The sequence below is a fragment of the Mercenaria mercenaria genome, chromosome 5 (assembly GCF_021730395.1).
Source record: "Mercenaria mercenaria strain notata chromosome 5, MADL_Memer_1, whole genome shotgun sequence".
NCBI lineage: Eukaryota > Metazoa > Mollusca > Bivalvia > Venerida > Veneridae > Mercenaria > Mercenaria mercenaria.
Window position 1 is genome coordinate 48,294,822 of NC_069365.1, and position 22,395 is coordinate 48,317,216.

The window sequence follows — 22,395 nt, forward strand, 5'->3', positions numbered from 1 at the left end:
TGATGATAATAAACAAGAAAATGGTACAACAATAGGTAAGTTAAATATATTTTTAACATACCTATCAAATGTTGACGCTACAGTATTCGTTCACATTAATGGTAATATACTTGTCTTAACCGTGCCAAATAATAGCAGACCCTGTTTAAATGAGACTGTGAAACAACAGGATTGGATGTCATATTCTGCTTGCTCGTATTTACTTGTGAAATACAATCTGTACTATTTATAGAATTTATATACCCTTATAACAATAAAAATCAACAACTTCCACTGTACATGATTTTAGGGTAAAACATCATTGGTAGTCATGGCACCATATGTTAGTAATTAATTGTGTCTAAGTGGTCCTCCATGACCGAGTAGTTAAGGTAGCTAACCTCGAATCACTGACCACTAACCGGTGTGGGTTCGAACCTCACTCTGGGCGTTGAATTTTCATGCGAAGAAGTCATCAAACTGGCTTACGGTATGTCGGTGGCTCTACCCAGGTGTCCGCCCGTGACTAAATGATGCACGGATGAGCACCTGGGGTCTTCGTCCACCGTCAAAGCTGGAATGTCGCCATATGACCTATATTTGTGTTGATGCGATGCAAGACCCAACAAAATTTGATGTATCTAACCGTGCTGTGCTTTGTTTGCATTGTTTCCGGGTTTTTTGTTGTTGTTGTTTGTTTTTTTTAATAGTTTTCAAAATCAATTGATTTACATTTATAAATAGCATTGGCAATTTTACTAGTGTAGAGAACTAGTTTAAGTTCAATTTTAGGATTTGCTTGTAACATTTTCAAATAAGACATTCCTGTCGATAGGTCTTCTGCTGACCTTTCTTTGTTTGTAATTTGTATAGATGTTACCGTGTGGTAACAAAAGCTCTGTAATACGAAATATTTCTAATATTAAAAAAAAAGTATATAGTTTATTCTACTGTGTTTGATACAATAACGTTGTCCATGTTTAAAATATCATTAATGTACCGTAATGTAACTTTCGTTTCGTAGACATTGAATTCTACTCTTAACAAAATGATAATAATGGCCATATATGTAATAAAATAGTTTTATAATAATATTAGCTCAATCTGGGTTGCTGTATTCGAAGTCCTCAATGTTTACCGATGTTAAAATGGAACCGAGCGTAGTTTTGTGCATTGTAAAGTAAAATGTAAGTAGTCTGGCGACGTACAATTCATTAGGTACAATACGGATTTTTATTCGTGTACGCTATGAAATGATTGTTTCGGTGTTCATGGAAAATTAACGACAGAATAGGATCGGCAAATCCATGAATCGCGCTAATTTGCCGATCCTATTCTGTCGTTCCTTTCGCATGAACACCGAAAAAAATAGTTTCATTATATATTCTTTCCATTTGTAAACTATATAATATTATGAATTGTATATAATATGTAGCATTTAACATTAAAATCAGCTTCCCGGCCATTCTGTTCACCAGACGGAACAACTGCGACGTCATCAAAGGAACGTTCTCATTGACTATACGCGGACGTCGTCAAAACAGCGGTCGGTTATCACTAAGCAGTGATGACGTAACTTTCGCGCCTTTCCTTTTGCTGTTCATACGAAAAGCACGTCAAAAGTTTCAATGGAAATAATAGGGCGAATTTAAATATATACTTGTGAAATTCAAGTCGTATACATTGTATTTGACAAACGTTATATAGGTATATAAAATATCGCGAAACCAATCATTTGAAATCATGTGTAATTGTCAAATTTAATGCATACATTAAGAAATAACATATAGCAAAAGTGTGCTCTAACACTATTTATGCACGATGGGCGGTTATACGTCGGGCGTAATAATTTATTTTTATTTAATTATTGATGCGACGTTTTACCACCCGAGTGTATAAATAGTGTTAAAACATGGCTTTGCTATAAATTATTTTGATGCCCTTTATCTAAAACAGTAGATAAAATAGCGCTCTTTCTTGGTGGCAACAAAAATATTGACGTCACCACACGTAACGTGACGTCATTGTAGCGTAAGAGTGTTTTAACAGAGAAAACATATCAAAATAATTTATCAAACAAGCAACACCATTCTTTGCAAATCTGACTACAAACTCAATATAAAAGAAATGTTTTAATTTTCTACATTTGACAATGTGGCCTCCGTTGTCGAGTAGGAAAGGTCGCTTACATCGAATCACCTACAATTCGCCACTGTTTGTTCAAAACATGAAATAGGATGACAATTTATTCATATGATGAAGTGTAGACGGTCGGTAATTCAACCAAGGTGCCCGCCCGTGCCTAACAAACACTCGCAGGGGCACCTTGGGTCTTCCTCTTAAATTAGCAGCTGGAATGTCGCCATACGACCTATAATTTTGTCGCCTGACATACATGTATAACCATACTATATAAAACTGTTTTTTTTTCTACTGAAAGTGTTATTTTATCAAGACTTCGAGTTGTTTTAGCTGTAGTGTCAAAGTTTTTTATAACAACTGGATTCATAACAATGTATGAGGCTTCTACTGATAGCGTCTAATTTTACATTTGTATTCTAGTTAAACAAAACCGACTTGCCATTGAAATTTATTTAATCAGTTCCAAATTTTTAAATGACTTAATAATCTAAATACCTCTATCGTGTTATGGTTGACACCCGCATCTCTCTCAAGGTCAAGGATTAAGGCAACAAATACGTTTTCGCCAAACCGAATGGGATCGGGTGTGACTTTGAGTAATTTTACATATAATGGAACAGCTGACCTATTGCAGTTATAAAAGCTGAAATTTTCCTCTTCCTTTTGTTTCTGAAATGAAAAATATATTCTGCTAAGAATAAATTACAAGGCGTACATGTAATACATGTAGAATATAATTGCATTTCGTTCAAAGTTTGAAATACTTCGGTGGTGTAATAGCAAAGGGACGCGCCTGTACTATTTATTTAACATTTTTTCGGCGACGCCGTCTAAATTCGTTTTCGTTATCTATGCCACGTGACTTCAGTTTTCAAATCAAACTACTTGATAACGCTTTATAGATAATTTATCAAAATGGAAGATTTATGCAACACTCTGCCTGATTGGACGAGAGTGTCAATTTCTTTCACTCTGTTGATTGTGCTACGCTGAGTGAAATGTAGACAAAGCGTTTATCCTAAGCGACGCTGTTCACAGTTTTAAAGCTAACTTTAGCAAGAATATTGATATATCTCAAAATGATAAGTAAGTTTAATAAATATGATAAAAACCTGTTCAAATACCAACATATATCAAACTGAAGAAAGAGCTGAATACGGTCTGCGTATCACATGAATAAGGGTGTGATAAGAGTCTTTTATGTAGAGAAGTGCTTTTTAAAAGATTTTTCTTGTTACAATTGTCTGTATATGAAAAGATGTCTTGCTTTTGTGACTTATTCAGATTGCATATTAAAATGAGTACTTGTTTGCTTTGATATATTTGTTATAAATTATTTAACTGATTTATTATGAATATTTTTCTTTAGTATGGTATGCAAATATTGAACTCAGTTGAAATCTGTTTCATTATATATATGCTATATAATGACTGAATCTCATTACACTGAAATGAAGGTACGCTGCATACAGTTTATCTATGTGATATGACTACGTTCAAATTTTGCTTATGAAACAGAAATATTGAAATAATTACAATTGTATGTTTTGCTTGACCTTCACTTTTTTTATATGTGTGACGTCATTGTCCAAAGATTCATGAATAGTGAATATGCATTTGTTAAAGCGGGATCAGTTGGCCTATTTTAGAAATAAATAAAAATAATAAATAAAAAAATCCTTTAATTGATTTTTTTTTCTCATGTATTCTAATCAAACTTGATTTGTAGCATCTTTATTAGGCCCGCAGCCAACTTTGTTCAGCTGGGACATTTGACCCCTTTTAGGGGCTGCTAGAGCTAAAACTAGAAATGCCTTTATACAGGGTCTCATGAACAGCTTGGTGGATCTTTGTCATATTTGGTCTGGAGCATCATTATAAGGTCCTCTTCCAAATTTATTTATATAGGAACTTGAGCCCTATTAGGGACCACTATAGCTAAAAGTAGATATGCCTTTCTTCGCATTAACCACTAAAATGTAATGGATTTTTATCAAACTCGATGTGTAACAATATCGTAAGTTCTCCTGATATTTTGTTACAAATGGGGATAGGGACCAATTTAGCTAAAAATATAAACACGTGTAATGACCTCTTCTCATTAACCGCTTCATGAATCTTCATCAAACTACTGCTGTAATTATTCGTCTAAGGATAAACGAAACAAAATTGCAACCCTACGAAACCTTTGCGAAAAAATAAAAGAGAACCATCTAAATTGTTAAAGTGCGGTGTTTAGTTTTGCAATTTGAAAAATGTTAGATGAAAGATGAATGTTAGATGAAAAATATATAAACTTATTTCCTTATTACAATTCGCCGACCATCATTTTTAAAGATATTTCTTGTTATGTATTCATGAATCGAATTACAACTGAAACGAATTTTGTCGTTGCGATTTGACTATATTAACATTAGAAGCATTGTTAAGGTTAAGTAATCTATCTCGAAAAGATAACTACTTTTGATCAAGGTAAGACAAAACCCTATCAAATATCTGAAAAGAAAGCATGTTACCTGGAAATCAAGTCTCTGTAATGAAACACAATATACTATAACTACGAATATACTCAATCGGAACAAAATAACGTTTTCCATGGTACAAAATATATGTATCCTGCATGGATAAAGCTACAATATCTTACTGAATGACACGAAACCGGAAATTTAAATTTATTTACTTTAGAAAGTTATCTAAATCGCTATTGTCAGCATAATGATTCAACAAGGAAGTACAATGTTTCGATTAGGGTTCATAAACAAAAGAATGACTGCTTTAAAAATATTTAATCCATATGCTGAGAGTCGTATTCACGAATGATATTTATTATAAATTTACTTGTGTTAATAACCTAAATAAACATCAGTCTAACTTAGATAATGCATTGTAATAAGATATTTGAGCCGTGCCATGACAAAACCAACATAGTGGGTGTGCGACCAGCATGGATCCAGACCAGCCTGCGCATCCGCGCAGTCTGGTCAGGCTCCATGCTGTTCGCTTTTAAAGCCTATTGGAATTGGAGAAACTGTTAGCGAACAGCATGGATCCTGACCAGACTGCGCGGATGCGCAGGCTGGTCTGGATCCATGCTGGTCGCAAAGCCACTATGTTGGTTTTCTCATGGCACGGCTCATTTATGTCTTTAAGAACGTGGAAACTAACTCTTAATTATAAACATTATATTAATCAATTAAGGGAAAAAATCGATGGTGCTAAATTATAAAGTATCTATTTAACTTGAACATAATTATAAACATTTGTCTTTTCAAGGATTATAAACTACCACCACGAACGGTAAATCCTGGCCTGTGCAAATACAGAGACGATATTTGTTTGTGTAAGATTAAAAAAATCTTTCACCGAGTGAAATCCAGATTAAATTAGAATTTGCAAAACAATATAAACAACAAACAATTTTTAATATTTCTTATTTTACTTTATTGTTTTCAAGCAATTGTACATTCGACATTTTTCGCACATTGAAAAGAATGTTTGATACTTTTCTAGTGTGAACGTATCAGAACTTTCGCTCTAACATTCTAATAACTGATCATGTCGTAAGAGTCTGACTGACAGACTGTTGATTGATTCCATTCGAAGCTCCTGGACTAAAATACCGGTATGTACATGACCAGATCATGACCAAATCATACGGTGACATACCTTGTGATGTGTCTATGTGCGATATCGATGGCTTAGCGCAATACTGGTCCAAGTGACATTTTCACAAAATCACTTTTTTACATATTTTATAAACTAATGTCAAATACACAGTCTGTGAAGTTATTAGGGTAATTTACCCTTTTTTGCCCACTTTTACTCTCAAGAAACATATAGGTCTATCTCAGAATGTTGGTTTTCATCACTGCAATAAAAGTCTAACTTGAGTTGGACTTATATTTCACTGAAAAATTTGTTTTGTGACAAGTCTAACTTGAGTTGGACTTGTTGCACTGATAAAATTGTTTGATTTTACCAATATGCTTTAGTTAAACCTATCAATGAACAAAAATGTTGTGATTTCGTTCAAGTTAGGTACTGCATAGGTAAGTAATGTAATAAGAGCAAGAAGTGCTTGATCATATTGATCAAGAATTATAATCAAAACTTCTAATACTTGGAGCAGGCAAATAGTCTGGCAAGTCCGTCTAAAATTTCTTTTTAACTCTACAGAAGCTGAAGTGAGTCCATCGCCAATGTATTAATTCCCTTAGTCCTGAAAGTGGCCAAGACGAACAAATATGATATGAGAAAAAGAGCCTATAAGTTTACTTGTGTAATTAGATTTTTACCATACCAAAGACGGAAATTCAAACCCAGACTGTTTTCCCTTGTTTTGCTTTTGTTAATCGGATAAAAACATTACGAACATTTTTTTTGGTGCTATAGCAAAACTGATTTTTGATAAAAATCTACGAGGTTTTGTCGTCACTTGATCTGCGACGTTGTTGGTTAAAATGTTTGATTAGGTCCATCTTTTCTCAAAACCCATAAAAGCTATAGCTTTTAAACTTTGCACACTTGTTTGTCATCATTAGATGACTTAGTAGGCTAAAAACCCATAACTCTGATATGCATTTTGTCAAAATTGTGGCCCTTTTTGTACTAAGTAAATTTGAGTTTCTTGGTTAAATTTTTTGTTTAGGTCCACCTTTTCTCAAAATCTATAAGAGGTATAGCTTTGAATCTTGGCACACATGTTTATCATCATTAGATGACTATGTAGGTCAAGAACCATAATTTTGATAATTATGCATTTTGTCAGAATTACCAGTATCTACCAATTTGTCTAAATAATTTCTGCTAAGATTCATTAGTTTTGTGTGCAAAAATAGGTAGTATGCTCACTTCAGTCATTAACAATTTCTTGCATTATGCAGAATATTCTTAGAAATCAACACTTTTTACAAAATTTAAAAACAGCATGTTTTCACAATTCGCTTTTACCATATTTTGCATGTTTTAACAACTCATTCCTAAAAGTTAAAAAACTCTGCAAGAAAATGTGCAGGAGGCCAAGTAATTTGGTCAGCAAAAACCCTGGGTCTGAGTCAAAGTCCTTCTGCACATTTATCCGGCCCTGTAACATATTGTATCATAAATGTGACTTTGACTTGGTTACGACACCTGTAATAAATTCATATGACTGAAATTTGAGGCTGAGTTTCAATACTAGTATAGATGAGAAACATGTAACGTAAATCTGGAAGAAAATTTGTAAACAGCCTGGTTGCTCAGTCTGTAGAGCATAGAAACAGTATTCCAAGGCCACAGGTTTGAGCTTCAGTCTGGTTGCATTATTTTTCTCATATACAAATGTAATTAACATCTTGCCATAGCTTCACCACAGAAATGATGACAGCTCCATTTCCCTAATGAATTTAAGTAGCTATGGATAATTTGTTTGATTTGCAAATTTAGTTTTATATATTACATGTTATTGCTGATGTTGAATTCCATGTTCAAGGGTTGGAAGTGAACTACTAGTAATTGTAAGATACGTAATTACTTGTAGGTTGTGTTTTCATACAAGTTGAAGGATTCTGTTACTTTCTCCGAAATACATGCAGTAATAATACTTAGGTCTCTGTCTGTATGTTTAATGTGCAACACCTATTTCCCCTAGTTTAGTTCTACTGAAGTACATATTTTCCCTATTCCAGTTGTACTGAGGTGCCCATCTTCCCTATTCCAGTAATGCATTTTTACCCTATTACAGTTGTACCGAGTTGCCTATTTTCCCTCTTCCAGTTGTACTGAGGTGCATTTTACCCCCATTCCAGTTGTACTGAGGTGCATTTTTACCCTATCTCAGTTGTACTTACTAGTAGGTGCCTATTTCCCTATTTTAGTTGTACTGAGGTTTCCAGTTTTACACAGGTGCCCAATTTCCCTATTTGGAGTGTGCTGAGTCTGAGGTGCACGTTTTCCCTATTTCAGTTGTACTGAGTTGATCTGGTAACCTGCTCCCTGTTTTATCTGGATTGTTACAATTACTTTCTTTATGCCTTATCTGAAGGTATATAACAACTTTGCCACTAGAAACATAGCCGCAATAGGAATGGCCAGTTGAAAACCGATTATGTTTTGTCTAAAATGTTTTGGATAGGCAAGACAAAATAATGTTATCTTCATCTCCTCACTTAAAAATATATTTTTGGGGGGTGTAATTACAAAACATGTTTTCTTTTCAGTGTAATAGAAGTCCAACTGCAGTTTAATTAGCTCTGAAACAGCACAAATACAATGTGAAAATGGTCTAACTCAAGTTGGTCTTGTATTGCACTGAAAAACTGAATGCAATATTGGTCCAACTCTCAAATACACTATTTTAACTGCTTTTTGCCAAAAATGAATTTAAACCATAATTTCTTAAGGCATTTCATGCCAATATGTTAATTTATATTTTTCCAGTCAAAATAACTTTTTATAGGATCAGTTTTTTGTCCCTCCTGAATAATTTTAGAAAATTTAGTTTGACAAGTATTGCACTAAGCCATCGGTGTACCGTTTGGACCGAAAGTCTGATTTGCGTAAGCGCACATTTTAAAATATACATGCACACCTAAATCTATATGTCTACCTGTACATTTTATACGTGCGCGCATAAATATGTAGATGCGCGTTTATATGTACGTGCGCGTTTATAAATATATACACTTTTAATTACGCGTGCACGTATAAATTTTCAACTCCGCGCAAAATCTATGCATGAACGCGTATATAAACGAGCACCCAGAATAACGCGTGTAAGCGTAAAATTATACGTCATGTTATATTTTTACGCATACACTGTTAAATATAAAGGTGCATACAATGTACATACACATGTATATACGAGCATCCAGAATTACGCGTTTACGCGTAGAATTTTACCTCCACGCATATATTTACGCGTAAACTTGTTAATATATGGGTGCACACGTATATTTAAGAGTGACTGGAATGTGTGTAAACGTATACATTTAAAACAGATCATTATTATAATACGAGTATTTTCTAATAATACCGGCGATAACAGTAAAGCTTGGAAAGGTTAATTTAGCCAACGTTTTATAGCATTCTTGAAATTAGTCTGTACCTTTCTTAATAGTATTTGGCATTGATTAGCACGTATTGTTAACATAAAAGCAAGTTCTAAATAAGTACCACACTGTGTCAAACCATGGTGTCAACGTGTCACTAAAGTGTTTCTATTAAATGCCCCAGTTTCCCTATTTATAAATTTTGGTAGATAACTAGATCTTTGGGAATTGGAAATTGTTTTGTAAACTTCAATCATTTTCACATGGTTATTTAAACATGGTTGTTTCTCTCATTCAGTCGTACCTCTGTGCAAGGTTCAAACTACCTTAATCACGTCTAATATTCTGAGATATTATGTACGAAAGAAAATACACAACTATAATACAGCAAAGTCATCAAGAAAAGAGGGAGTACTGAATAAATCCTGATTTATAAGAATTGCAAGGATTATTTCCCTTCGTATTTGTTATGTTAAGGAGTTTTTGAAAATGTCTGTGCTTTTGTTATGATCTTCTCTGATCCTAAGGGTTCACAGTTGCTGAAAAAGAAAATCAGAAAAATATTATCGCATGTGGTAAGAACAGCAACACAGTGTGAAGATAAAGTAACATTGCTCATATTCGTGTAAGACAAAGGTTTAAACGAAGCAAACTATACCTCTACCTAGTACATTCACCAACCGCCTTATTTTCATTATATTCATCTTTTTGGATTGTTTTTTTTTTTTTTTGTTTTTTTTTTTGTTTTTTGTTTCTCTATTTTTATATACGGGCAATTCCACGAGAAAACTTGTATTAGTGACATTATATTTTAATTATTATACAGTGAATAGTTAAATTACCGGAAAATCATTGTTTTTCTTATGTTCATGCAGAAACTAGGAACTAATTTATTGTAATACGGTTATCTAAGGCAAATCAAATTCTACCATATTGCACAAATAAATGTTACACGCCATAATGCTATAATGTTAGTCTATGGGAAAACAATTGGTGGTCTCTAACCTAGTACACGCCATGTAGGACGACGTAATACTGCTCTCGCGACGTCCTTGACGTCACGTCTCTAAATGAATTTGGTTATCTGCCTAAAAGCAGTTTAAGTCTTGACGTAGTGAAGATAATTCATTCCAATTTTCAGATTTGAAAGTCTTCAAAAACATTTTTGTTATGTCAATTTTGATTATTTTTCACTAATACAGGTTTTGACATGGAACGGCCCATATACATTATAATTGTCACTTATTTAAAAGAACTGTCCTCTAGAGTTTTGTCAATGTTTTATCATTGTTTGTATGTCAGTAATTCAGAGCAAAACTCTTTTACAGTATATTTAATGGCAATACCAAACTCGTGAAGAAATAATCCCAAAGTTGTACAATTAATAGAAAATATATTTCCTTTCTCTGTTTAAGTTTAGGTAGAATTATAAATAAATATCAGTGTCCACATACTTCTAGTGGTTAACTGTGTGTGATTCCAAAGTTTTATGGTTGAAAAATATTTAAAATAACAACATTATATTCATTATAAACATGAATAAAACATGTACCAGGTATCTCCATCTAGTACAAAATGTATATAGCCCTCCCTCTTAGTTCAGCAGGGAGCGCGCAGATCTACGGATCGCCGGATCGTGAGTTCGATATCTTGGCGAGGCGTATGTTCTCCGTGCGATTTGATAGAAGACATTGTCTCTGAAATCATTCGTCCTCCACCTCTGATTTATTTGGGGAAGTTGGCAGTTACTTGCGGAGAACAGGTTTGTACTGGTACAGAGTCCAGGAACACTGGTTAGCTTAACTGCCCACCGTTATATAAGTAAAAGCACGGTGCAATTGAATGCAATGGCCCTCTTGCTGTGATAATCACATAGTATGTAAACCGGCACAAAGAGATAACGTTTCGATGCCTGGTGACACTATGTGATTTGGTATCATTTGAAAGAGTTGTGTCTGCTGAGTTACAATAAATAAATAAGATGACCATACATAATATGCAAGAGTCATGTCAGATATTTTTGACTGCGGAATGACAAATCTTACACTGCAATAACTGGATTTCTGTTTAATGATCATTTAAGACTATAAAGTAAAATAATAAATATTTTTGTAACATATTTTTGTCATGTAATTTATATTTTCATTTTCAGTAGACAATACTCTTTCGAATGATTGGTTACCTTAAGTAGGAAGAACAAAGGCCTATGACTTACGTTACACAAAAGTGAATCTCAACACAGCCCAAATATTTTCCTTGCTCGTGAATATTCATTGTCATGTCAAATGTACCACGAATCTCAAATGAAAGTCGAGGTAATCTAAATGGAATAGGAAATTTGCAGTTGTAGTCTCTCTGTAAAGAGAAAGAAATAGATCTGGAGTTACAAAGATGTCAAATAAACGCATTACTAACGACAATATCTTTTCTTACCAATACTTTTGTAACTCGTCTTACCGTGTTGTTTTTAATCATTATTATTCATTGTGATAAGTCAGTATTCAAGTGCTTGTTTGTCTTTCAGCTGGTTTTTTATGTTATACTAACTTTCTGAAATCAAACTTTCGTTTGCTTTGTTTAATCCTGCACCAGCACAATATATGCACATTTACCAACTGTAAAAAATATGTCAAACAAATGTCAAAACCTTATGCAGGCTGGCAAGAATACTCTATTCAAATGTTTTCATTTCATTCGTAAATAACGATCACATATGGCAACAGAAATTAAAAACATAGTTAGGCAAACGTAAGCGTACATACTTTCAGGAAAGGACACGAACAGTTATTCCCAAAGAGAGGTGGTATAAACCATGGACACTCTTTGTTTTTCATGTATTCAGCTAGGACTGCACAAAAATCATTATAATGGCATGCCTCCTCTCCAATTACGTCACACAACTCCGTATACCCTTCCTTTGTCTTCAGTCTCAAACTGAAATCTACCTACCATGTAAAAGAAAAACTTCAAAGCACACAATATTTGAACATATACTATTTTTGTTTAACAAATGAGCAGCACCATGAGAAAACCAACATAGTGCATTTGCGACCAGTATGGATCCAGACCAGCCTTCGCATCCGCTACGTTTTCTAACGGTTTCTCTAATTGCAATACGGTTTGAAAGCGAACAGTATGCGCGGATGCGCAGGCTGGCCTAGATTTATGCTGGTTGCAAATGCACTATGTTAAAATGGTGCGGCTCATGTTAAAATTTGTACCATTCTGAAGTCATGAGTTTCGAGAAGCTATTGAATATTCTTTGTAATTTCCTCGTCTTTTAAGATACTATTGGCATAAAAAAATGTTAAAGACGAATAGACAATATTAACATATATCAGTAGCTTAAATATACAAAATGTTTTTGTTATTTTTTTTTAAGCAGATACTTTATAATCTAGGTACCTCTATCCTGTTGTGGTTTACTCCTGCATCTCTCTCAAGGTCAAAGTTCAATGTAACATTTATAACCTCACCCATCCGGATGGGATCGGGTGAAATATTGAGAAATTTCACATAAAGTGGAACCGCTGTTCTGTTGCAGTTATAATAGTTGAAATGTTTCCCTTCCAATGATTTCTGGAATATGGAATATAATTATTATGTCTTCAGGCAATAAGAAGAATCTGTAAAAGTATTTGAAGTATGTAGATTATAGCATCACTGACAGTTTCGCAATTTTCGCGCAACTTGAAAACATTAATACATCAAGCTTCAGTAACTCTGTTAGGCCACTGCAAAATCATAGTAAACTGTCTAATTTACAATAACATATGAATTTCAACTGTAAACGAGATAGGTGACAAATCAGGGTTTAGAAGCGCATTGGAGATAATGTAAATAACGCTACGAACAATTGTAAGCTCGGAACTAATGATGTAAGAAGTTAACATGAAATTATAACAAATAACTTTGGATTAAAAAAAAAAGACCTATGTTCCGGTCTTCGAAGTAAGTCTATATGAGCCGTGCCATGAGAATACCAACATAGTGGCTTTGCGACCAGCATGGATCCAGACCAGCCTGCGCATCCGCGCAGTCTGGTCAGGATCGATGCTGTTCGCTTTCAAAACCTATAGCAATTAGAGAAACCGTTAGCGAACAGCATGGATACTGACCAGACTGCGCGGATGCGCAGGCTGGTCTGGATCCACGCTGGTCGCAAAGCCACTATGTTGGTTTTCCCATGGCACGGCTCATATCTTCTTCATATCAACGTGTTTACTACTATCAGGAGAAGAATATAATATTATATAGTCTTTGTAGTGTAGCCTTTTATACTCCCATCAAGCCACAATTGAAACTGAAACGTACTTTCTTTACTTAATTAGAGCTTGATTGATTTATTTCAGAACGGAACACCCAGAAACTATTTAATTTAAAACATGTTTAAAGAAATCAAAGTATTACCTGGAAGTCAAGCCGTTGAGATGACACAAAAAATAATATAACTGTAAATACATTCAGTTTTAACAGATAAAATGATTCCATGGTATAAAATGGAAATGAAGATGTTTTTTTTGTGTGAGTTTTAGGTTTTAATAGATAAGTGTAAATGACACCGGAAGTTTATTAGCATCTTAAAAGTCTACTTAACTGTCTACTTGAATGTGACAAGGAAGTTTAATTTTGGACTGGATATGAAACCAAACTAGCATACACATCATATTTTATTTGAAGCGAATTGTTTAAAGGGGTTTTTAGGTTTAAGCATGATTAAGGTGATATGTATATTTTTTTCTTGATTTGGCATTTTTTCAGATTGTTTAGAAACAATAACTCAATATGTAATGTTCATAATATGACCAGAGTACAATTTTAAAGAAAGAGTACGTTTAGCTAAACTCTAGAGATCAGTGCCTTTAGACCTTAAAGGCATCTGTCTATCGGAGAGTACAAAGAAATCAAATATCACAAATATGAAAATAATTCGATTGTTCTAACTTTCCTGTAACATAAACTTTTTACATTCCCGGCCTTCCATATGTAAGTTCTTTCCCAAGTAACTTATTCACTTTAATCAATAACGTCGTGATCCATAACATATAACATCTAATTACAACACTGGTTACTGTTTGGTCAGTTTTCAGTTTTTCTTTATTCATCTAGCCCTCTCATTTATACGGTGGTATGTTTAGGACGTATGTTACTTTTTTTTAAGATTAAATTATCTCGTGCGCACGACATCTTATCTTGAGCGATCAACATCTTATCTCGTGCGCACGACATCTTATCTCGAGCGATCAACATATTATCTCGTGCGCACAACATCTTATCTCGAGCGATCAACATATTATCTTGAGCGATCAACATCTTATTTCGTGCGCACGACATCTTATCTTAAGCGATCAACATCTTATCTCGTGCGCACGACATCTTATCTCGAGCGATCAACATATCATCTTGAGCGATCAACATATTATCTTGAGCGATCAACATCTTATCTTGAGGGATCAAAATATTATCTTGAGTGATCAACATATTATTTTGAGCGATCAACATATTATCTTGAACGATCAACATCTTATCTCGAGCGATCAACATATTATCTTGAGCGATCAACATCTTATCTCGAGCGATGAATATCTTATTTCGTGCGCACGACATCTTATCTTGAGAGATCAACATATTATCTCGAGCGATCAACATATTATCTTGAGCGATCAACATCTTATCTTGAGCGATCAACATCTTATCTTGTGCGATCAACATCTTATCTGGAGCGCACGACATCTTATCTATATATATTAAGGCCCTTTGTGTGTGCATTTAGGTCATCAGTAAAACATACGGACAAGTTGTTAATTAGGGTCCCGCCTATTCCGCTGTTATTTAAACTTCCTACAAGTACGTGTACAAGTTTATCACATCAGTTGGGAAAGCAATGCATATAATTGGTCACCCTATCTTCAAAATCAAATGAACAAACCAATGATGCATACTGCATGTTAGAACAGCAACAAATTTCAGTTCGACTGATAAATTCGCGCAGAAAAGTTGCATGTATGAATTAAAGGAAAACAAGGAAAATCGTTTAATATATGGGCGAAATATGGAAGCCCTGAAGGGACAATTGATTTCCGTACTTCCCACTTCTGACTTCTAACTTTTGCACTTCTCACTTCCAACTTCTTGACTTCCTACTTCCTACTTCTAACTTCCGCACTTCTGACTTCTAACTTCCACACTTCTGACTTCCAACTTCCTGACTTTCGACTTCTGATTTCCAACTTCCACACTTCTTACTTCCGACTTCTTGACTTCTTACTTCCTTTTTCTAACTTCCGCACTTCTGACTTCTAACTTCCGCACTTCTAATTCCAAACTTTCGACTTCTGATTTCCAACTTCCACACTTCTTACTTCCGACTTTTTGACTTCTTACTTCCCTCTTCTAACTTCCGCACTTCTGACTTCTAACTTCCGCACTTCTGACTTCTAACTTCTTGCCTTTCGACTTCTGATTTCCAACTTCCACACTTCTTACTTCCGATTTCTTGACTTCTTACTTCCCTCTTCTAACTATCGCACTTCTGACTTCTAACTTCCACACTTCTGACTTCTAACTTCCTGACTTCCAATTTCCAACTTCCGCACTTCTGACAGCCAACTTTCCTTTTTTGGAAGTCGGAAGTAAGAAGTTTGGAAGTCGGAAGTATGAAGTCAGGAAGCTGGAAGTCAGAAGTGCGGAAGTTAGAAGTCAAAAGTGCGAAAGTTAGAAGAAGGAGTAAGAAGTCAAAAGTCAGAAGTAAGAAGTGTGGAAGTTGGAAATCAGAAGTCGAAAGTCGGGAAGTTGGAAGTGAGAAGTGCGGAAGTTAGAAGTCAGAAGTGTGGAAGTTAGAAGTAGGAAGTCAAGAAGTTGGAAGCGAGAAGTGCAAAAGTTAGAAGTCAGAAGTGGGAAGTACGGAAATCAATTGTCCCTCCAGGGCTTCCATAGCGAAGCCTACATACTATTTTTTTTTGTCAAGGACTTAAATTTATTTCTTTACATCATTACTGATATTTTGCTGCCTCTTTTTATCAGTTTCCGTATTTAAATGTCTAACCCTGCAAACATGTGAAATGGTTATAAGTATAATTTAAATAAAAACAAAAACGGTGGCGGCCGTTTGTTTTTACTAATGATCTGAATTCACACGAAGGTCCTTAATAGATATTGATAAGATGACCGAGAAAAGAAGTTGATCGCTCGAGATAATATGTTGATCGCTCAAGATAATATGTTGATCGCTCGAAATAAGATGCTGATCGCTCAAGATAATATGTTGATCGCTCAAGATAAGATGTTGATCGCTCAAGATAAGATTTCGTGCGCACGAGATAAGATGTTGATCGCTCAAGATAAGATGTTGATCGCTCAAGATAATATGTTGATCGCTCAAGATAATATGTTGACCGCTCGAGATAAGATGTTGATCGCTCAAGATAATATGTTGATCGCTCAAGATAAGATGTCGTGCGCACGAGATAAGATGTTGATCGCTCAAGATAAGATGTTGATCGCTCAAGGTGATATGTTGATCGCTCAAGATAATATGTTGATCGCTCGAGATAAGATGTTGATCGCTTAAGATAAGATGTCGTGCGCACGAAATAAGATGTTGATCGCTCAAGATAATATGTTGATCGCTCGAGATAAGATGTTGATCGCTCAAGATAATATGTTGATCACTCGAGATAAAATGTTGACCGCTCAAGATAAGATGTTGTGCGCACGAGATAAGATGTTGATCGCCCAAGATAAGATGTCGTGCGCACGAAATAAGATGTTGATCGCTCAAGATAAGATGTTGATCGCTCAAGATAATATGTTGATCGCTCGAGATAAGATGTTGATCGCTCAAGATAAGATGTCGTGCGCACGAAATAAGATTTTGATCGCTCAAGATAAGATGTTGATCGCTCAAGGTAATATGTTGATCGCTCGAGATAAGATGTTGATCGCTCAAGATAAGATGTCGTGCGCACGAGATAAGATGTTGATCGCTCAAGATAAGATGTCGTGCGCACGAAATAAGATGTTGATCGCTCAAGATAAGATGTTGACCGCTCAAGATAATATGTTGATCGCTCGAGATAAGATGTTGATCGCTCAAGATAAGATGTCGTGCGCACGAAATAAGATGTTGATCGCTCAAGATAATTTAATCCTAAAAAAATAATTGCATGTCCTAAACATACCACCGTACATTTATGCTTAGTGCGCATATAATTTTGAAATGAAAATTATACATTTTCACCGATGACGTCATTATGATGGTACTTCTGGCGATAAGATGACACGATTATCAACTTTGCGTGAGATTGTTAAAATCTGCAAACCTATATTTTGTTATCGTCCTAAAAAACAGAAAATACGATGTAGTTGGTGACTGGTGGGTCAACACGCTTCTGTTATTCCATTTTGTCAGCGAAAACTCATCGCAATTAATCTAATATACAGTGAGACTAATTCAAAAATTAATGTAACTGACATTACTTACCTTTGTCTTTATTACTGGCCGTCCAAGGCGATGCAAGCGATACAAGTATTTTCAACTTGCTTGTTGTCCGTACCTTTTCAGGTATTATCTACCATGTGGTGTATGTTTGTTTTGTATCTTCCTCTCCTCCGGCCATTCCGCCACACCGTTTAATATACCCCACCCACCTTATAACTACCAATACAATCAAATACAAAATGTATCTCAATCTCTGATGTGTATATGAAACACTACGTCTGTTATATCTTTCCACTAAAAGTTTTGTTTGCTGGTGGACTACTATACTCTTTGACTTGCGGATGTGTCATGATTTCTCCATGGAGTCAACTGTAAATCACCTACATGACGTTCGTTCACTTTGGCATTGTATCAGTAAATTATGGCGTAGACACGTGCGAGTCTTTAGAAGATAACTGACAATTGTATGTGTCATTATCAATTAAAACTAAACATGTTTTATGAAATTAACACCTTACGTGATGAAACAATGATATGTTGAAATGATAGGAAAGTTTTGTAACATGGGTCTCCGTGGTCGAGTGGTTAAGGTCTCTTGACTATAAACCACTTGCCTCTTATCGATATGGGTTCGAGCCTCACTCGGATTGTTGAATTCTTCAATTGAAGAAGCCATCCAGTTGGCTTACGGAAGGCCGGTGGAACCGCACAGGTGCCCGCTCGTGATGAAATAATGCGCGGGGGGCGGGGGGGGGGTGGGGGGTGCACCTTGGGTAATAACGTAATATTTAGATATGTACAAACATGTCGAGATATTCGTACCTGTTGTTAACTATATTGAACGCGTACAAAGCTCTGCTGTAATTACCACGTTCAAACAGTCTAAATAATGCTTCAAAATGTCTGAAGGCCGCGCGGTCACGCGCTAAACCTATCAAGTCTACCCACTCTAGAAAAATTACAGGATTTAAACCATTCACATACACAAACGCAGATATTAATATTCTTTGAAAATGTGTTAAGTTTAATGTCCAGAATTAACGCCTTATATTATGCGGCCAAAGATTTGCTGGTCCAATGATATCTTGAATCACTGTCCATTGATTATATATATCACGATTTCTGTTCGTCATTTTCAACCTGTTTAGTTTATGTAAGAAAAAAAAAATTGCGACACGCACGAAAATATTGTGACTGAACTTTTCTAACGTTTATATATCTTTATCCATATATGGTATTAAAATTTGAAATGCATTGATAAGGGTTCATATAGGGAAAATTACCTTGTAATATAAACGTATAAGCAATAAAACGTGTTTAATTAATGGTTCTGTAACTTGTAACGATAGAATGAATTTCGTTACTAAATGCACTGTACAAAATTATTTCATTATGTTCATTATTATTTACATTTACGGAATAAACAATATACATTAAAAGTAATCACTCCCAGGTGATTTTTCTACCTGTAATTGTCGCTATAAGGAATCTTCCCCGGGACAGTTGCCTTATATGAAAACTGCATTCATTCCGTATGTATAATTATTAAGACAGTTCCCCCAAAAGAATGCCGAGCCCCATTTTCTGAAGCATTGAAGCCCCCAAAGAAAACCCTTTTCCCCGGAGAACTTCCCTTTTAGTAGCATGTTATAATAGTAAAAGACATAAGTTGAAAATAGAATAGCTGTCATATATATACTCCGGTTATCTGCCCCGGGTGAGATAACCGGAGTATATATATAGCGACAGATATTTCTCTTTCACTACTAATATGCCACTGGAGGGGAAGTTCTCCCCGGGAAAAGGGTTTTCTTTGGGGGTTTCAATGCTTCAGAAAATGGGGCTCGGCAATCTTTTGGGGGAAATGTCTTAATGATTATATACGGAATGAACGCAATTTTCACATAAGGTTACTCTCCCGGGGAAGATTTCTTATACGTACAATTACAGGTAGGAAAATCCCCCGGGGCAGATTCCTTTTTTAATGAATAATGTTCATTCCGTTAATATACATATAAAGCAAGTAATATTTCAGTTTCATTACAGAATGACCTTCATTCCGTAAATGCATATTTAGTACATTTCCATTATGTTACATAACACATATCAACCGATTAATATTCTACTGGTATTGAAATCATCCGGGCCATATTTCTTTTTCTATAATATACAAAGTTCAGTATATACTATTACTGAGGTATTAACACATACATCATATTATACATTTTCACCAGGGAACATACCTTGTACGCTTAACTTAATTTTATAAAATAACGATATGTACGAAGTATTGAAACTGGTTTTATTAATTTTCCCTTCTGTTACCCCTTACTACAAAATGACCACTCCTTTTACCCGTTATATGTAAAGGTGCGTGCTTTATCCAACCTCGTGGTCAATCTTCATAAATTGAGCGAACGCTTTGCAAGATGGACGTCGACGACCACTCCTCTGCAACTCCAAATGCTGGAAATTTTCGCAAAAGAATTGTAAATCCAGAGGAAATAACCATCAGTGATTTGTATAATCCTTGGAATTTTTTTACTCTCATGAATCAAAATGATGCTAGTTTAAACAGATGGCTTATTAGTAATAGACTGCTTGTTGGAACCATCCCTTGTAGAAAGAACCTTACTTCCAATGAAGCTTCCAGTGGATTGTCTGCTTGTACTGGCACTATGCGAGTAAGCCAACGGGCGGGAAGAATTTCTGGTGCTACGTTACGATGTAACAAAAATCGCAATCATGAAATTGCAATCAGGACATACTCGTTTTTTGAAGCATCAAAACTTTGCAATCAGGATATTTTCATGTTTATCAAGTGTTACCTTGACGGTTTGTCCTTAAGCCAGACTTCCTCATTCACTGGCGTCCACTACAAATCAACAGCAGTAGATTGGGCGTCGTTCGTAAGGGAGCTGTTCAAAGAGCACTTCCACAGGAGTATCAGGCACAGAAAATTGACCGGTGAAGTTGAAATAGACGAGTCATTGTTTGGACGCCGGGTTAAATTTCACAGAGGAAATCCGAACAAAGGATTAAAGGTACGTAGCCGTTTCTTTAAAGTATCACTTACCTTAATTGAATAATGGTTTTTAAAATTTTATAAATTACTATTTGTCTGCAATTGCATAATTGAGCCGCGCCATAACAAAACCTACACAGTGCATTTTCCAGCAGCATATATCCAGACCAGCCTGCCCATGCGTGCAGTCTGCTCAGGATCCATGCTGTTCGCTAAAGATTTCTGTAATTTGTAATAGGCTTTTAAAGCCAACAGCATGTATCCGGATGAGATTGGGCGGATGCGGAGGCTGTTCTGGATCCATACTAATGGCAAATCCACTATGTAGATTTTCTCATGGCGCGGCTCATATACTTACCAGTAAAAACATCTTTCGTGTAACATGTTAAAAATGTGATGGAGGAATAGCTCTGCTGACCGATAAACCATTTTTAAGCGTTAATATTTATATTATTTTAACAGGTATGGGTCTTTGGCATGGTGGAAAGATCGTCTAATACAATTATAGTATACCCGGTAGAGAACCGCTCAAATGCGGTTTTAATTCCTATCATTGAACGCCATGTAGAAAAGGGGTCTACAATATACAGTGACGGATGGACTGCGTATTGCGCCTTAAACGATTTGGGGTACCATCATTTCTCCGTGTTGCATAAATACTCCTTTAAAAAGGAATACAAGCATGTGGAAACTGGTGAAATAATTACAGTCCACACAAATAGGATTGAAGGAGCATGGAAGCATGCTAAGGATTATTTCAGGAAAATGTCCGGCACTCAAGCCTCCCAGTGGGAAGGTCATTTGGCAGAAGTAATGTGGAGGGCTGAGGTGAAGGGGAGAAAATACGAGAATTTCTTTGATCTGCTAAGGTCTGTGTACACTTTAGAAGGCCCACCGCATTACCAGTATACAACACCTCTGTTTGACTCTTGGCCGGGACTAGTATGCAGTGACCTCAACAACTGGACTTTACAGCCAGAAGTAACTGACGCTGGAAGCGAAGTTACAACTTCTTCTGATGAGGATGAAGCTGAATCCAGACCTGTTGAAAGGGTACCATCTACATCTGCACCTTCCGCCTCTGTAGAAAATCCATTGATGCTAAGTTCAACATCAGATGAAGACAATCTTACAGCTGGTCAAAGACAAAGATCTACGAGAACACTAAAGCCTGAAACTGTGGCCTTAATTTCAGAGTTATTTTCTGACAGTTCTTTAGATGATACAATTGTTGAGCCAGCAGTTTTACCATCACCTGAACACGTGAGATGTCAACCTTCTACAGGCGCGTGTGCCGATGTTAGGCGGAAAGAAGGGCAAATTAGAAAAAAGAATAGAACTGATAATGTATGCCATCCCGAAGGATATGCTCCCACATCATCAAAGCCAAAAGGGAAACGGAAAGGAAAATCGACATCAGAAAAAAAGAAGCAAAAATCCGTACAGTAAATCAAACTTTTTGGTTTGGTCGTCATCTGATGACGACTTTCAGTAGACAGTCACAGATCCGCTTATTTTAAATTGCTAAGTAAGCAATTGTTACTAAATCTACAAACAGTAGAAACTACAAGCAATAGAAACAATAGCGAGGACGCTAATTTAAATACAATGACATATCTTTATACCGTAAAGGCATTACTGAACACTTCGAACTTTTGCATTGCTGTAAATACAATACAATAGTTTGACAGTTGCCATGGGAAACGGAGCATTATGGGTAAGTAAAGGTTATATTACTACGCATGCGTCATTCAAGCGTCTCAATGACCCAGATCGATCAT

At 35.6% G+C, this 22,395-nt stretch overlaps 2 protein-coding genes across 4 annotated transcripts in view; one reads left to right on the plus strand and one right to left on the minus strand.

The window, feature by feature from the left end:
- LOC123557122 (ganglioside GM2 activator-like) overlaps positions 1-13,718 on the minus strand; it is a 34,024-nt gene extending 20,306 nt beyond the window's left edge. The window contains exons 1-6 of one of the 3 annotated variants that reach the window (XR_008370987.1): positions 13,560-13,718; positions 12,555-12,728; positions 11,912-12,094; positions 11,365-11,504; positions 4,638-9,688; positions 2,617-2,790 (exon numbers count right to left, since the gene is read on the minus strand). Coding sequence is in view for 2 of the 3 variants with exons in the window: in XM_045348394.2 (XP_045204329.2) it covers positions 2,617-2,790; positions 4,638-4,718 (255 nt within the window). In the remaining variant the exon portion in view is untranslated. Of the gene's footprint in view, positions 1-2,616; positions 2,791-4,637; positions 9,689-11,364; positions 11,505-11,911; positions 12,095-12,554; positions 12,729-13,559 lie in introns of those variants that run through there. The other 2 variants (XM_045348394.2, XM_045348393.2) reach the window with 2 other exon arrangements.
- A 6,529-nt stretch (positions 13,719-20,247) lies between these two features.
- LOC123558376 (uncharacterized) lies at positions 20,248-22,063 on the plus strand. Its single transcript, XM_045350257.2, has 2 exons — positions 20,248-20,633; positions 21,077-22,063. The coding sequence occupies exons 1-2, from the start codon at positions 20,268-20,270 to the stop codon at positions 22,061-22,063; spliced, it is 1,353 nt and encodes a 450-aa protein (XP_045206192.2). The 5' UTR covers positions 20,248-20,267.
- The last annotated feature ends 332 nt before the right edge of the window (positions 22,064-22,395 follow it).